Source organism: Thunnus thynnus, chromosome 5 (genome assembly GCF_963924715.1).
Source record: "Thunnus thynnus chromosome 5, fThuThy2.1, whole genome shotgun sequence".
NCBI classification, from domain to species: Eukaryota; Metazoa; Chordata; class Actinopteri; order Scombriformes; family Scombridae; genus Thunnus; species Thunnus thynnus.
The window spans coordinates 31,779,109-31,797,348 of record NC_089521.1 but is presented as its reverse complement, the minus strand read 5'-3'; the positions used below and the strand labels follow the sequence as shown (position 1 = coordinate 31,797,348).

Here is an 18,240-nt window from a genome sequence, read left to right as displayed (position 1 = left end):
AGGATTTCCACGCTGGTCACCACGCGCTCCTTCACTATGAATCCTGCAGAACAATTGAATAGAAGGAAGCGCTGCTGGCTGACTTTTTCCTCCCCCTAAAGACGCACTTCCCTTCAGCACTTCTACTCTGCTCATCTGAAGCTGGCAGACGCACCAAACAGCAGCAGAGAAACATGGACGTCCTAATTTTGGTTTTATTTCTACTTCTGAGGTTCAGCTGTGCATGTAAGTACTGCTGGTTGTTTATCAGGAAAGATTCAAACCGAGAGAAGACAAACAAGAAGAAAGCTCAGCCTAACATGAGCTGTATACGAAGCAGTGTATTCATGTGTGACCTGTGTGATCTTACCTCACGAAAACTTATTTCGGCTGATCTGTTTGTTCTGATCTGTGCTGTGAAGTAGCACGAAAATAAAACCAGTAACTTCACTGTGAACGTTTAAAGTAAAGTAGTTGTTTATGTGTGTTAAATGAGGAGGCCGTACGAGCTGCTGTTTGGTATAAATGAAGAGATAATGATTGGATTCTGTGATAGATTAACAGCTATTAGACATTAAATTGGTTTAAAATCTAAAATAATACAAACCGTGGTGGAAAGTATATTTACTCAAGTACATTCATTTCAGTTACTGATGACGTTACAGATTCAGATTTTACATATAAACTCAAAGATTTGCTTATAATGATGCATTGTATTATTATCTGATACGTTTTGGATTTCATTTACTGTGTACTCTTTTGTATTTTTTGTATTGTAAAACCATGTGTTTAATTAGTGCTATATGAATAAAGTTAAGTCAATTTATGTATAGAGTACATTTAAAAAAAAGAAAAAGAAGATTTTTAAAAAGAATTGTGGAATAAAATAAATAGTATTTGGATATAAATCATAAAAACACAACAGCATTACACAGAGAACAAAGAAATAATAAAAACAGTGTGAAACTATTAACAGGCTGAAGATAATAGATGAGTGTTAAGTTGTTGTTCTTCTTCTTATTATTAAAATACACAAAAGTTTGTAAAGTAGCTACAACATTAAACACATGAATGTACCAGTAATAATATCCCAGTGTTAAACAGGAACCAGTCTGCTGTATAATAACTACTTTTAATACTTTAATCTCGTTCATAATATGTGTGCACATTTAATCAAGTAAAAGTTCAGGACTTCTAACGTTTTTTATTCTGCTTTTACTCAAATATCTGAGTACAGCACAGTTTTATTTGCTGAAACAATAAGTGACACATACTATAAAACATCTCGATTGTAAATTTAAATATGAATGATGCAGGTAGCCAAAGGTTTGTTTAAAAATGTTTAAAAAAAAAAAAAGAAAAAAAATGCTGACTTTTACTCAAACAGAAAGTGATGGTGTTCAAACAGGAAGTGCCCTTCATTTAAAAAACGAGTGGAGGTTGGTTGAGATGTTGGTGAAAACTGCAGGAAACAAACATGTAGAGTTATTGACTAACACTTTATTATTTCCTGTTAAACTTTTGTATCCCTCAGCAACTAAAAATCAAAACATCAGTGACTCATATGTATGATCATGACACTCAGTCATTCCTCATATCTAAAATGTTATTTATAATTTTTGATAACGTTTGACTCTAGTTTCCTTTAACTTTCTATAAAAGGAACAGAAATGTTACTGTAAATCCTCAGGAAGGTTCCCAGAAAGGAAGTTTACTTATCTGTGTTTACAAGAAAACATACAACCAAATGTTACATAAAGAATAATATTTAAATGAATAATATTTACTTGAGTTTATATGGTGATTTTTATATATATTTTTTACAAGGAAGTTTCAAATGCTTTTAAACTCAACACAACCACTGAACTCAAACATATAACTGCAGAGCTGTTTTCTCTGTAAGTTAACAACAAATTTTATAATTATCTCCAGAAAACTTAAAGACGCCTTCAGTTAAAAACGTGTTTCTTCTTGTTCCTTCAGTCGGATGTTTGAGCTTCTCTGTGCAGAGTTTGTTTTTTTTACATCCATCTACTGAAGTTTCTCAGTGACGTCACAACAATTTTGGAGCCAGTTGTTGTCCAGTATGCAGGTTACTGAAAATGGACTTTACAGTGAAGTAGGAGGACATCTTGTGTCCAGCAGTTAAAACCTCTGAACAATATTTTCAGTTCACACACACAAAAACATACAGATTCATCAGTTTTCACTTTGAGGATAACCCCCCCCCTCATCTCAACTGACAGACTAAATAAAGTTATGTCAATAATACTGAGTCTATCTCTTAAATTTAAACAGGTAAAGAAGGAAAAAAGACAAAGAATGAATGTCAAAAGAGTCAAAAACCACAACAAGTATTTAAGTCCCTTCATTTATCATTAGTAATCAGTATATAAACATTTAATAAATGCTTTATAATGCTCTATAATGTAGTTGTTAGCAGATATAAGTGTTTATTTGTCAGCAACCGTAAGTTGAAGATGCTGTACAAACAGATAAACGATACAGTAAAACACAGCTGTAATAATTTAAAATATGTCTTCATAGGAGAAGGTTCTTAATGATCCACAGATGTCGCTGTCTGCTGGTTTTAAAGAGACTCTTCAGTAGAAAATATCTTAAATCAGTTGCTGTTGAGGTTTTCATCGTATCGGTGCGGAGGCAGAAAATATCAGCACATAAACTATTTGCATGACTAGATTTAGTTGAACTGACATCTGCTAACAGATATTGGTTTTACAGCCAAAGCAATCAATTAACTGATGAGTTGATCATCAAAAAATTTGAAGATTTTCATGAAATATTCGTCATTTTTCCAGGAAAAATGTCAAAATTTCACTTTAATTATTAGGACTTTTGATCAAATAAAGCACTTTTCAATGTTACACAACATTTTGTGGACATTTAAAGACTTAAAGATTAATTCATTAATTGTGAAAATAATCGGCAGATTAATCGAGAATGAACATATGAACACAGGTAGTTCTGGATTTAATAAACTGTGACCTTGTGTCTCCTCAGCGGGTTTCCTCGTCATGCTGACCCCGAGGAAGTTGTGTCTGCTGAACCACCAACAGGTGGTCAAACTGGGTCGGTGTGACATCACTAACCCCGCACAGCAGTGGGCGTGGTCGGGCGGCGACAGGCTAATGCACACTCAGTCTTCTCTGTGTCTGTGGGCCGATCCGAACCCCCGCCTGCCCGCCCACGCCCGCCTGGCCTACCTGAGGCCCTGCAGCGCAGCTCCGGCGTGGAAATGCGACAGCGAGAAACGAACGTTCGGATTGGCTGAGGCGCAGATGTACCTGAAGAAACAGGGGACGCGCGTGGTGATCAGAGGAAACTCGCAGTATTCGGACTGGAGCCAATATGAGGTGGACTCAGGAGGGAATCAGCTGATGAAGTCTTTATGTCCCGAGACAGGTGAGAGGAGACGGCAGCATCACAGGTGTGATGTTGACCGGGGAAACCATTTCCTGCAAATGAAACTTTTATATATATTTAAAGGGTAACTACACAGTCAAACTCTGCTAGCTCCCTCCCTCAGGGCGACTGTAGGGGGCGTCAGGGGGTCAGGGGTCACAAACTGACCACCGCTCAGTGTAGCATGAATAGATGTAGAGCTAACCAGCCATGAACAGCTGCTGTCAGACTCTCCGTGTCCACAGGAGCTTTAACTGTCACTAGAAACACATTCATGGCCCTTTTGTAAAACTTTCTGTGTTGTAGCTGAGCTGTCTGTGGGGTGAGAGTCAGTACGTAGCTGCGGCCCTGCCGTTTATCGTTGTTAACGTCATCGGCCTTGAATATCTTGTAAAGCTTTGAATACAGCACAGTTATTTATCAGCAGCTCATGTGTTGCACGACGTCGCCGTCTCTTTTCAGGCTTATTAACACTACCAGCAGCTTTGTGTGAGAGGCACAAACTGAGGCGACAGTTATCAGTGTTGAGATATTTATACTCGGCGTGGCAGCTGATATGAAATAAACCTCGGCGGCCTCGTCTCGCCTTTTACGTCACGATGAGAAGATTCAGCTGAACTGAATTTTCAAATCCAAGCAGACAGAAATAAGCTAGAAAAATTACTTTTTACACACAATATGTGTGTTGTTGGAAAAATCACCTGTAATAACATCATATTCCAACATAAACCTGTTATTATGTGTGCAGTGTAAAAAAAAAACTGATTTAGTGTGTCATTACCCTTTAAAGTTAAAGTTCTGTATCAATATAACATGATCCCCCCTCCTCCATCTCCTACTCACTTTCAAGATGTGCCGTTTCAAAAACTTTATTTCTAGTATATATTTATTTATGGATTATAAAAATAACCCTAAAATAAATAACTCATTAATAACAATAACAACACTCATTTATCTTAGAATATGGACAGAAAAACAGTCATAGTCCTTTTCTATTATGTGTTATTGTTTGTTTTATTTGTGCAAATAAGAAAGAAGTAATAGAATAAAAGAGAGAGAGAGACAGAGAGAGAGAGAGAGAGAGAGAGAGAGAGAGAGAGAGAGAGAGAGAAGTCTCATTGACTCACAGACTCGTCCACCCCTCATCCTGACCTCTGACATTGTCGGAGCCGTTAGTTCACTCAGTCAGGCAGGAAAAACATCAGCAGTGTTCTTCCTGTCAGAGGCGCTCAAGGCCGAGAACATCTCAGCCAACATACCAGAGAAGGTCCTGATGTTTTGTGCGATATGATGTCATCCAGAGGTACCGTTGCAAGTTTAAATGGTGAAATCCAAAAACTTTCATTTACACTTTGGTCAAAAAACACCAAAATTCTTGATCACTTTCTAGAATCTTTGCTGCTTTTTTCCACTTTAGTTATTTGAATCTGAATTCATTCATTAGATCTCCCCCACTAGGCTGAGAATGAATGTAGGATCAATAATCCCAACCCAACAATGTATTGATCTACTAACAAGTATTGTGTGTAGAGCTGACACAATTAAATCGATTGGTTGATCTGCAGAAAATTAACTGTCACCTATTTTGATTGTTGAATAATCAACATTTTTCCAGCAAAAATGACAAAATTTCACTATTAAATGTGACTATTTGACACTTTTCTTTGTCATATATGAAAATAAACACATATATATTTTGGGGTTTTGGTCGAATAAAATGACACTTTGGAATATTTTAATTTAGGTTTTGGGAAATTGTGATGACATTTTTCACTTTTTTCTGCCATTTTAAAGACTAAAAGATTAAAGGACGGGTTCATAATTTTTTAGGTGTGTCTTAAAACATCAGTCAGGAGCCCAAATGAACATTGAAACATGTTTTTCTTGCTGTAATCTTGTTCATACTGACCATTAAAAGATCCCTTCATAATGACCTTACAATGTAAGTGATGGAGAACAAAATCCACAGTCCTCCTTCTGTGCAAAAATGTATTTAAAAGTTTATCTGAAGCTAATATGAAGCTTCAGCGTCCTAATGAGTCAAATCAAGTAGATATCTTTCAACGTTACAGTCTTTTTAGTGCCAAAGTCCCTCTTTTTGTTACTATACTTCCACCTGCAGCTCAACAGGGAAACACTGTCCGAGGAAACACAAAGAGGGAATTTGATGCTAAAAAGACTGTAAATGTGTCAGATATGCAGCCCTAATTGTTTGTGTATCTGTTTTAGGAAATTACTGATTACTAAAATATGAAACTATATATTTGTGAGGTATTTTTAAATAATTACGTCTTTAGTAGGAACCAATGGGCTCAGAGCTGAGAGACGCAGACAGAGTATGAAAGGAGGAAAGTACTGAGAGACGTGCCAACACATTGTCGGGTTGGCGCTGCACATGGGATTCGATCATAATAAGAAAAATATAAAACGCTGGACTGATCCTTTAACTGCCACTTGAGGGACCGCTACTATTGTTTCTGGGATTGACACGTTGCCAAAACACAATCAGGAAACATGTCAAAAGTGTAAAGCGCTAACCTCGGATAGAATAAAAAAAATAATTCAATGATAAGTGACAATCGGTTATTTTCTGCAATATGTCTAAGAGTTTAGAACACATGAATTGTACGACACATATTTAAAAAAATAAGTATCACTGAGGGAAACAATCATTGTTTTGTGTTTTGTCTTTTACATCACTCAGGTTGTTTTTTTGATTATTTTTCAGACACGACTCCTGTCTCCACCACGTTACACTTATCCACACATAAACCCCTGGGAATCACCAGCCATCAAAACTACGCCATCAAAACTCCCGCCATAACTGTCACTAATGAACGATTATCAAACACGGTAAAAACCCACAGGACGGCCAGACAGGTCACAACCACGAAGATCCACAGCTCAATAACTAACGGAGCGTCGTTGTATGTAAATGACATCAACAAACCTCGGACCAGGAGGTCGGTAACGGCAGACTTTAACCCTGATGTTTCATCGTCGTCGGTCACAGAGCAGTCAGGGTTCAACAGCAGCCATGTTTACTCATCGAGTCCAGATGCGTTCACGACCGACCGATCCACGGACGTATTGGAGAGTGCGTCATCGGCTAGAAATGTCCCTGAGGTCGGGACTGAAGCCAAGACGCCGTCACGAGAACAAGACGTTTCCACCTCTACCTCCTCCTCCTCCTCCTCATCCTCCTCCTCTGTCTTGTCCTCCTCATCCTCCTCCTCCTCCTCCTCCTCCTCCTCCTCCTCCTCTGTCTTGTCCTCCTCTTCCTCCTCCTCCTCCTCCATCTTGTCCTCCTCTTCCTCCTCCTCCTCCTCATCCTCCTCCTCCTCCTCCATCTTGTCCTCCTCATCCACCTCCTCCTCCACCTCCATCTTGTCCTCCTCATCCTCCTCCTCCTCCTCCTCCTCCTCTGTCTTGTCCTCCTCTTCCTCCTCCTCCTCCTCGTCTACAGGGCCTGACCCTGAAACTGCAGCTGTGACTCTGGTTCCCTCCACAGTTTCCTCGCACATGAACACAAGCAGCAACACAGACTCTCTACTCATTTCTGAGGTTTCGTCTCCGTCCTCTGATGCTTCTGTTGGTGTATCTGCTGTTTCTGTTTCCGACCAAACCGCCACTTCTACGACTCATTCAACTACTGACGAGAAGATAAAACGCACTAAGACCAACGTGGCACCTGCATCCACCACTGCTACGCCTCCTACACCTGCTCAGATGCCTTCCACAGCCGAACCCACATCAGTCGTGGAGATGTCTCAGCCGTCCACCCCTCGTCCCCCGCCTACGACTTCCCAAACGCCACCTGCGGTTACTTCGACCACGCTGACGATCTCTACGGTTTATCCGAGCATCTCAGTGAGCGGCACGACTCAACAAGCTCCACCGACGTCCCCAACTGTTTCAGGAAGGATCATCACCACAAAACAAACAGTCCCACCAACGACTCCAACAGTCGAAGCCACAACGCCAACAGTCCCACCCACAACACCAACAGTCCCACCCACAACGCCAACAGTCCCACCCACAACGCCAACAGTCCGAGCCACAACGCCAACAGACCAAGCCACAACGTCAACAGACCAAGCCACGACGCCAACAGTCCTACCCACAACGCCAACAGTCCGAGCCACAACGCCAACAGACCAAGCCACGACGCCAACAGTCCCACCCACGACTCCAACAGTCCGAGCCACAACGCCAACAGTCCGAGCCACGACGCCAACAGTCCCACCCACAACGCCAACAGTCCCACCCACAACGCCAACAGTCCGAGCCACGACGCCAACAGTCCCACCCACAACGCCAACAGACACACCGACAACCAGACCCACTACTACACCTGTATCCACCTCCACTACAACCACAACCACACCCACTACAACTGAAACTGCAACCATGGCAACCACACAGACCATAACCACCCCGACTCCAACCGTAACCACCCCCGCTACCACCAAACCTGTCACAACTACCATCAAAACCACAGCTGCTACCACTCCAACCGCCACAACCAGTACGACAGCGATAACAACCACACCTCTTCCTCCAACTACAACAACCACACTTCAGACGACGACGACGTCAGAATTAACCACCACCACACCTGTAAGTAGACCTGTTGCTTTACATTTGCGTCTGGAGATTTGTTTCCATCCACCTGTTTTTATTTGCAATTTCAATTTGTGCATAAAAAACGTGAACGGCAACACCGAGAATTTGAAAAAATCCCAAAATATCTATAAAAAGTGTTTGTTGTTGTCTGAGATGTAAAAGTTGTTGTGTGGATAAAAAGCAAATGTAAACAGACTTCCACTGAAGAGGTGAAAACATCAGATCTGTGTGGAGCGATGAGGAGATTGAATGATCTTGATTTATTGATCGGGACAGTGTGCAGTTTTAAACATTAAAGATGCACTGCACCGGAGTTAGCTCAAAGCTAATTTGCATCCGTAGTCCCCCACAATCAAAACATACAACAGCAAAACAACAAACAGTACAAAGCAAAAAAAAAAGTATAATATTGTACAAAATACAAAATACAAAGCTAGGTGGTAACGTCCCTCAAATTAATACATGAAACAAACACAAATGTCACATTTCCGTCATGTTTTCCATCATTTGAGCTTTGACTGCTGCTCTTGTAATGAGGTCATCTCGTTGTGTCCTCTTCTTCTGCAATGGTTTAATGGCACCAACTGGAAAATTAGCGCCACCAGCTGTTTATCTTGATGAACCAACTCCTAATATCGATTTGAAGCTTCTTTCACTGATATTCTTTGGTTAAAATTTGCGCTACATTTGGTTGGAAACTTGTGTTTGCTGTTTGTTAAATACATATTTCAGTCTCTATCAGCACCTTTAGGAACTGCTGTGTTGTTGCTAACTTGTCTGTATTAGCAGCTGCTAAAGCTTTAGCATTTTTACCATAACACCACCATGACTGAAAGCCAAAGCCAATGAGGACCTCCAAACTCTACTAATCAATATTTTTAGTCATGCTAGTAGCGTAGCTCTGTGAGCTAGACTCAAAGTGTGTGTCAGTAAGTAATTTCACTTCCTCTGACGTGTCTCGGTGTTGAGTTTTGGGATTAATGTTCCATTAAAGGTTTGAAGAGACATGTTTTTTTAACCTTTGGGAAAGTTTCACTGAGAGGAAGCGTCTCTTTTATAGGAACGCCCTGATTCACACGGTCACACACATTCATACCTGGAAGCTGCCCAGTACAACCACAGTCTAATCGGCCGATGACTGAGCAGTTTTAGGTTAAGGGCCTTGCTTAAGGCCACCTTAAGTGGGGGTTATGATTTCATTTTCCCCACCCACATTTATCCTGCCGGTCCGGGAATTGAATCGATGACCTTCCGGTTCCCTTTCTGACCTTTAGGCCACCGCTGCCCACGTTAGCTGGATGACTGTAACGGGCTGATCTCAGTCTGCCTCACCCAGACTTCCTGTAACTAGTTTATGATTTAATAGTTTCAGTAAATAACAGAAATAGCAGAGAGCAGTGAACAGGAAACACATTTCAAAGCTTCAGAATCCTGTGGCTAACATCAAAGACGCTTTGAAAGATTGACGAAGCAGTTTAAAAGAATAAACAAAGTGTTTTTATTTGGAACAAACGTGTGGAAGATAATGTGCAGACTGAAGAAACAAAGAAACATAAAGTGATTGTGATGTTGTCGTCGGTCTCAGTGTCTGAACCATAAATCAGCACATATTTATCTTTATGTTTCATGTCAGAATTAAATATTCTAGTCCAGTTTAAACGTTAACAGAAACATTTCTTCTCACCTAAACAGCAGACATTTAGAAATTTAACATTATTCACTTTGTTTCTTTCTTTAAAGCTTTTGTTTTTTCTACCTTTGTTTGATATGTACAGTAATGAGTCTGACAGGAAACATGTGGAGAGATGAACATCCAGTCAGAATGAAAACAGGGAGGTTGTGATTATGAGGTTTTGTTTATAAAGACAAAAAAAAAAAAGTCATCTTCATCCGTCTGAATAGTTTGATATAACGCTTTAAAAGATGATTTCCTGGTGGGAAACTACAGACATGAGGAATCATCAGAGGAAACTGTGATAAACAGATCAGTGTTCAGGTGCAGCGAAGGTGACAGAGAACTACAACTGATGATCATTATTATTATTATTGTTATTGTCCTTATTGATTAATCTGTTAATGTTGCCCAGTTTCCATGGGGATTGATCAACTGTCATCATGACTTCAGTATCACTCTGATCCTATATGAAGACATCTCCATGACAACCTTGGCAAACTCCATCCGTAGATGGAGACCATGAGATGCAATTGGCAAATGAAAGCTCCAGAAAAAAAAGCTAATAAGTGACCTTAAGTTAAGATTTTAGTTTGTTTGTTTGCGTCATTGCTTCATTATTTCCAAAATTTCAGAAAACAGCAAAAAAAAAAGGTTCATTATAGATTCCCAAACTGTGAGGCGTTCATATTTGAGAAGTTGACATTTTGAATAAATAACAAGAAAAAGTAGTGAAATCCTACTACTATAGTTTGTTTCATGGTTGTTGACGTAGCTTCCCGAACGTCCGGAAGTCAGCCATGTTGCAGCTTCCAGAAGCTGACCAATCAGAGCAGAGTGGGCTGATCGGGAGGGGGGCCTTAAAGTGACAGGCATTAAAACAGCTTCTTTCAGAGGGGCTGTGTAAAAGGGCAATAAGATGCAGTAAATAAGGATTTTTTTTTAACTGTAAGTCATACAAAGATATTCCAGTAGAGCCCCAGAACATAGATATAGACCTGGAAATGTGCAGGATATGTCCCCTTTAATAAAGTCCGAAACCAGGAGCACTGATTTGTCAGCGGCAGCAGCAAACGGCAGGAGTGAAATCTGCAAAATGAGTAAATGTGACAGTGTCAGGTCAAAATATGTGTGCACTGTACACCTGAATGAATGTGATTGGATGTTACCAGTTGCACAGCTGAGGATGAGTCTGTGATTGTGAAGCATATTGAAAACAGCTGAAACAAGGACTTCAGTCAGTGCAACAGAGTATTTCTACACTGTTGTACTGTCATGTTTACTTAAGCAACAGATCTGAATTCTGCTTCTGCTGTGAATTATATGAACAGTCTGGAGAAATTAAAGGTTTGATGTCTACAGTTTATACTGACTGATCAAACCTTTCATAAGTGATCATGTTGCTCCCTCTTTGATGAAATTCTTTCTCTGAATGAATGTTCACATATCTATTGTTAGAGCTTTGTCTCTGGATCTGAAGCCGCTTCCTGGTTGCATAACTCTTATTCAACCTTAATAATAACAGTAGATTATGCACTGATGGATGGAGCACAGTTTGATGCTAAAGGTCATCAGAGAAAGTCTGAGGCGGGCAGGAAGGAAGGGAGGGCGGGGTTGCTGCAGCAGAGAGCCCGCCTGCTTCTGTTTCAGTTCAGTGAAAGTTTACAGATCGATTATCCATGAAAGAGAAAAGAGTCCGAGCTGTTTGAGAAATGTGGAGAAACTGCATGTGAGGCTTTTTCAAACGAAACTGGTGATATTGGTTTCGATTCTGTCACTGGAGCTGATGTAACGCACCGGTCCAACGTGATGCTGCAGGCTATGAGGATGAAGATGTAGATGTGGATGGAGACTGGACTCACTTTTACGCACGACGTGCCAAACTGTAGCGCTCGCGTCCCGTGTGGATCATCAGTGAAGCGCTGGCACATTTTTCCATCTTTACATCCTAGTTATGTCAGCTAATCCTGAAATATCATCTGTGTGTTTCTTGCTAACTGAACGGACGGATTTAAATGAGCGACCGCGATGCTCAGATGCGCCACAAGTTATTTTATACTCGGTTTATTTTGGAGCTTGAAGGGGGTGAGTTAAAGGATCTGAGTCTCTTTTTGAAACACTGATGATTATATCCTGCAGGTTGTCACTGATTTCCTGTCTTCATGTCCTTGTTTCAGGTTCAGAGCACCGAGGCTCCCCGCTGCTCCGTGAACTTCACACAAATCAGCGCAGACTCGAACTCAGCTGTTGTGACATTTAACACATCAGCTCTGTTCTGTAACTTCACCGTGTTCACTGAGGAGGAGAGCCGGGCTGATGGCACAGACTGTGAGCCGCATGGAGAGCTCAGTCACACCTTCATCTGTCACATCACGGATCTGGAACCCGGGACTTTATACCGTTTAGCGGTGATTTCCAAGAAGGATGGAGAGAGGAGCAACGCGTCAGTGCGCACAGGTAAGAACCACCCTGGAGGATTCATTTGATCTGATGTCTGATTTTAATTGTTCTTGTGTAAAATTGGTATTTGGTGTTTTGTTTGTTTTTTTTTTTTTTACTCCTTATATATATCTGCAGTGATGGAGAGATTATGAGACAATAAGAAAAGTTAAAAACTGACATGAAATTAAACAAATATCAGGATAGTTTGCTTAATTATCCTTAATTATCTGCCAAAATCTGTATCTTAGAAATTTTTTACTTTGTTTTTACTGTTTAAATATGATAATTTATGTTGTAGTTATGAATTTTAATGTAATTATCTCGTTATAAACCTAATTTTATGAATTATTTGTTTCAACTGATCAAACAAAAATGTAATTTGATGAAGGATGCTGCACTTTACAATTTACTTTAATACTGTTGACAAAACAATCTCACTACAAGGCCCATTAGTAGCAGTTCTGGAGCTTTCAATCACATGATCTTCCTCAGCAGATGGAGTCTGTCATTTAATTGTAGATGCTCAGATTTACATTTTTCTGAGATCTTTGGTCTTGTCTATCTTGGATTAAATGTTGAGATCAAAAGTTCATTCTTGTTGTTGTAAACAATCAGTCTCACCACAAGGTCCATTTAGCAGCTGTTCCGGAGCTTTCAGTCCTATCATATACATACATACATACAATCTAAATGCATTCCTTTTCCTGGAGGATAAATTATACCTGCTATAAACACAACAGAAAATTTAAATCTACACCCTCAACTATGTTGACACCGTATGTTTAAAATGTCAACATGTTCTCATCATGAACAACTAGAGTTGCAATGAGTAATTGATTAATTGATTGACAGAAAATTAATTGGCAACTATTTTGATAGTTGAATAATCATGTAAGTAATTTTTCAAGCAAATATACCAAACAGTTGTTGGTTCCAGTTTCTGAAATGGGATCATTTGTAGCTTTTTCTTGGGTTTACATGATAGTAACTGAATATTTTGGGGGTTTTGGACTGTTGATCAGATACAACGAGACATTTGATGACATCTCAGTGAGCTCTAGAAAATTGTAACAGACATATTTCACTGTTTTAAGATGTTAAAATTAATCAGCAGATTGATCGATAATGAAAATAATCTTTAGTTGCAGCGCTAATAATAACAGTAAGTGATACTGTATGTTGTCATGTATCGATATGGAAACTTTGTAGCATGAATAAGAAATTACAGCAACATCATCGAATCAAGTCACTTTAATTTATAAAAGACAAAATTACACAGTGTTTTACAATCTGTACAATATGTGATAGAAACACTTATATGATTTAGTAACATTTCATTCATAATGTGAGTCTGCTTCACATCACATACAATATGTGATGACAGTATTTATAGTGATACTAATTACATACACAGCTTCCTCTTTCATTGTATGTGTATGTGTGGGTATTTGTCAGGATATGTGCAGTACAGAGGCAGGCAAACACAAGAATTATTATTATTATTATTGCCTTTATATTTTGTTTTGTAATTAACCTGTGTACATTCTGTCTGTATGTTGTTAATTTTAGAACTTTAGAAAAGTGACACATTATGAATGAGGAAGGAAACTAACAGTGGAAATTGACAGGAGCTTATAAAAAGTTTTATTTTCTCTCTGTGATTTGTTCACATGTGCAAGAATAAGAAAAAAAAAGCTACCAAAGCTTCATTTAAAGATGCTGTTGCATATCGATGATAAAACCCTGAAAAGATTAGGGTGAGCAGCAGGGGACATCCTCTCCATCCTGCCCCCTCCTCTCTGTAACAAAGTACAAAGTCAAGGCCACAAAGTACAAAGTCAAGGCCACAGCGTCCGCACGTTGCCAGCAGAGGTTTGCGTTTGTAGCTGCAGGTTTGTCCGAGCGTCCTGAGCAGAGAGCTCACTAACAATGCTGTTCATCTAATCTCAAGTGTTTGTTTCCAGACTCCTCTGGGCCACTTCCCGTTTCACATTGTTCCTCTGTAGCAGCGGATGCAGGAGGCCTTCACACCGTTTGTTTTTATAGCATTCATAGATTAGAAATCTGAGTCTGAGATTTCACTTTGTCTTCTGTGCAGAGGTGAAGGGAAGATTATTTCTTAAGGGGAGAAAGTGTAGATCATAACTGTTTTCCAGTAATAATACTGGAAACACCTGGTTTATAAGCAGGTCATCACATTACTGATATGTTGAGAAGGATGGGAAAGGATGAGAATAATTACTTGTGATAAGAATAAAATCTTGTGTTGAAAGTAATGACTGATGAGAAGAATAACTTTTGATGAGAATAATAAATCAGATGAGAATAATGACTTGTGATGAGAATAATAAATTGTGATGAGAATAATAACTTTTAATGAGAAGTTACTCTTTAAGTAAATGTAAAATTCCAAAATGTGAAAAAATATTCCATTATAAGTACAAGTCCTGTATTCAAAATTTGACTTCAGCAAAAGTACATCAGTATTTTCAATAAGTATCAAAAGTAATAGAACTCATTTTAGAGTCTGATATAATTATGTATTATGCTGTTGGATTATTTGAACTGATGCATTAACATTAAAACGACATTTTAATGTTGCACTTCATCAAATTTCGTCCGATACTTTTTGGATATTTAATCTACATAAATATAAAGTATTTTATCAACTGATCATATGTTTAGTATAGAAAATGTTACTCAAGTACTTTATATGGCCAAACATATGTGGACACCTATGGAAACAAATGGTGGCTATAAATATTTGAATCTTATGAGTAACTGAATATCTAAATGTGAAATTTAACTATTGAACTATCAAATATTTAATGTTGAAATTTAAACAACACAGAATTTATAACACTGAAATATTTTACTGTCAGAATCATCTATCTGAAATTTTGTGGTCTGAATTCTCCTCTTTGAAATTATGTGTAAGTTGTTTAATCAATCAAGCACCTAAGAACTACATTCAAATATCTATCCTTAGACCCTTGATTTGAATAAGGAAAGACTTCCTAAAAAAAACTTTAAGAGGGAAAACATAGAAGAAATCTAATGTGTGCATTAGGTTAGGCTATTGTGTAATATTGTCCAATATGGAAGTTCTTGTCTGGTGATGGTGTAGTGAAAAAATGCTCCACACGAAATAGCACAACACAAAAGTGACAAAAAAGACAGGGGTGTCCACATATTTATGGCCATAAAGTGTAACCTAGTACCTACAGCGGTCAAACAACTGTGGTAGTATAAAGTATAAAATAACATAAAGTGTAAATGCTCAAGTAAAGTACAATTACCAGAAAATTATACTTTATTTGAATGAGTGTACTCAGTTACGTTGTGCTTTGTTATCAGCGATCAGAGTAGATGTGACAGTTTTGGTGTCTCATTAAGGAACAAATCAGTTTGTATTGAAGGTCTCCATTAGTGTGTTGAGTTTGTGTATCCTCAGGAAACAACGAAGTCTCCTCAGAGAGGAAACCATTATTATGAGAGAGTCAGAGTTCAAGACTGAGTTGTGTGCTGGGGGGTGCGGGGGGGTAGGGCGGGGGGGGGGGGGGGGGGGGGACTGTTAGCCCCGTCCTGCCCCACCCCTTCTTCTTTTTTTTTCTTTTTCCTGTCCGGACTCACACATACAGATCTCCCAACGAAAGCGCAGCTAAAACAATCTTATCAAGCTTTTAAATCACCGTTGCTACTACTGCTGGTACAAAGACAGGATACACACACACAAACACACACACACACACACACATAGAAACCTGTAACATGTTCAATTAAGCTTTGTATAATCCAGCTGAGGAACAGAGGAGGTGCTGAGAGTAAAATATGGAAGAAGGTGAAGTGTTGTTCATTAGTTCAGGTGAAGTGAAAAACTCAAACATTTATCTGCTGATACGATCAGATCCTGCAGAACTCTAAATTGTGTCTTTTTAACAAGACTATAGAGTTTTTGGATTGATTTCCTTCCTTCCGGGCATCCATTGTTTTCCATGTATATCTGTGCGGTATGAAAATCAACTTGTAAATTCTTGAAACTTGCTTAAGAAGAACATTTGTCACCATTATTATATTAGAAAAAGTTCAGTTTTTATTGTCTGGTGATGCTGCTACAAGCAGTGAATGTTTTGAATCTCGATCCGTCGAAATGTTCAGTAACTCTCCAGAATCAACATTAAAACACTGGAGCTGATTGTAAAATCTTAAATATTAATGTTTTGTAAGTATTATGTAGGGTTAATGATTATTTTGTTCTAATTCATTCATTGTTCAGTCGATAAAATGTCAAGAAAAAGTTAAATTTTGCAAAGATTTAAAAAGATAAAAGCAAAGTCTCACAATTAGGAAGCCGGTAACAGTGACAGTTTGCTATTTTTATTTGATAAATTACTTAAATCATTCAATGACTTTTGTTAATTTTCTGCCAATCAATTGACTAATCATTTCAGTATATAGTATAGTATATGGTGTATAGTATATAGTATATAGTGTATAGTATAATATAATATAGTATATAGTGTATAATATAGTATATGGTGTATAGTATATAGTATATAGTGTATAGTATATAGTGTATAGTATAATATATAGTGTATGGTATAGTATATAGTATATAGTGTATAGTATAGTATATGGTGTATAGTATATAGTATATAGTATATAGTGTATAGTATAATATATAGTGTATGGTATAGTATATAGTATATAGTGTATAGTACATAGTATATAGTGTAGAGTATAATATAGTATAGTATATAGTGTATAGTACATAGTATATAGTGTATAGAACATAGTATATAGTGTATAGAACATAGTATATAGTATATAGTGTATAGTACATAGTATATAGTGTAGAGTATAATATAGTATAGTATATAGTGTATAGTACATAGTATATAGTGTATAGAACATAGTATATAGTGTATAGTATATAGTATATAGTACATAGTATATAGTGTATAGAACATAGTATATAGTGTATAGTATAGTATATAGTGTATAATACATAGTATATAGTGTATAGAACATAGTGTATAGTATATAGTGTATAGTGTATAGTATAGTATATAGTGTATAGTATATAGTATATAGTGTATAGTATAATATAGTATAGTATATAGTATTACAATGATTCGCAACTACAAAATGAACTCATAATGACTTTTAAAAGGTAGATAACACATTTGAAAACCAAAGTCTTCAGATTATCAGGCAGACAAACAGCTTCACACATCTAACTGCATCAGACGGGGTCAAAGAGTCCAGAGGTCCATCAGGACTCTAATCTGTCCACTTGTCTCTTGTCTTAGACCCTGTCGGTCCAACTCAGCTGGACATCAAGCTGGATCCAGTTCAGGTTCAGTATAAGATGCTGTCTGTGGTCCAGACTGGTTCCACGGGTCTGCGGGTGTCCTGGACTCGCTCTGCGGGTCATGTGGACTGGTATGACATCACTCTGGAGGACACCAGCTCTGGATCCACCCGCAGTACCCGGATCATGGGCACTGCAGCCCCGCAGTCGGGCTTCAGCTCCCTCGTCCCCGGGACTCTTTACACTGTAAGTGTGGTGGCTACAGCCGGGAACAAGAGCGCTTCACCTGTCCACAGCACAGCAGCTACAGGTGAGGAGCTGGTTAAAGAGACACAGGTGACCTTCAACACCTGGTTTCTTTGTCTGTTTCAAAACTAATGACAGGTTTAAAATGTCTGATTTGGACCGTCTTTGAAATTTCAGGTCTCTTTCACACCTGTAGTTTCAGGCCTCTGTCACACCTGTAGTTCCAGGTCTCTGTAGTTTCAGGCCTCTTTCACACCTGTATTTTCAGGTCTCCGTAGCTTCAGGTCTCTTTCGCATCTGTAGTTTCAGGCCTCTTTCACACCTGTAGTTCCAGGTCTTTAGGTTTACATGAATGTAGTTTCAGGTCTCTTTCGCACCTGTAGTTTCAGGTCTCTATAGTTCCAGGTCTCTTTCACACCTGTAGTTCCAGGTCTTTAGGTTTTACATGAATGTAGTTTCAGGTCTCTTTCACACCTGAAGCTTTACGCGTCTGTAGTTTCAGGTCTCTTTCACACCTGAAGGTTTTACGTGTCTGTAG

At 38.7% G+C, this 18,240-nt stretch overlaps 1 protein-coding gene across 2 annotated transcripts in view; it reads left to right on the top strand.

Annotated features, from left to right (window-relative positions):
• LOC137183578 (receptor-type tyrosine-protein phosphatase beta-like) overlaps positions 1–18,240 on the top strand; it is a 53,820-nt gene continuing 35,580 nt past the window's right edge. For both annotated transcript variants that reach the window (XR_010928503.1, XM_067590733.1), the window contains exons 1-5: positions 1–225; positions 3,001–3,402; positions 6,131–8,022; positions 11,878–12,157; positions 17,455–17,766. Coding sequence is in view for 1 of the 2 variants with exons in the window: in XM_067590733.1 (XP_067446834.1) it covers positions 174–225; positions 3,001–3,402; positions 6,131–8,022; positions 11,878–12,157; positions 17,455–17,766 (2,938 nt within the window). In the remaining variant the exon portion in view is untranslated. The remainder of the gene's footprint in view (positions 226–3,000; positions 3,403–6,130; positions 8,023–11,877; positions 12,158–17,454; positions 17,767–18,240) is intronic.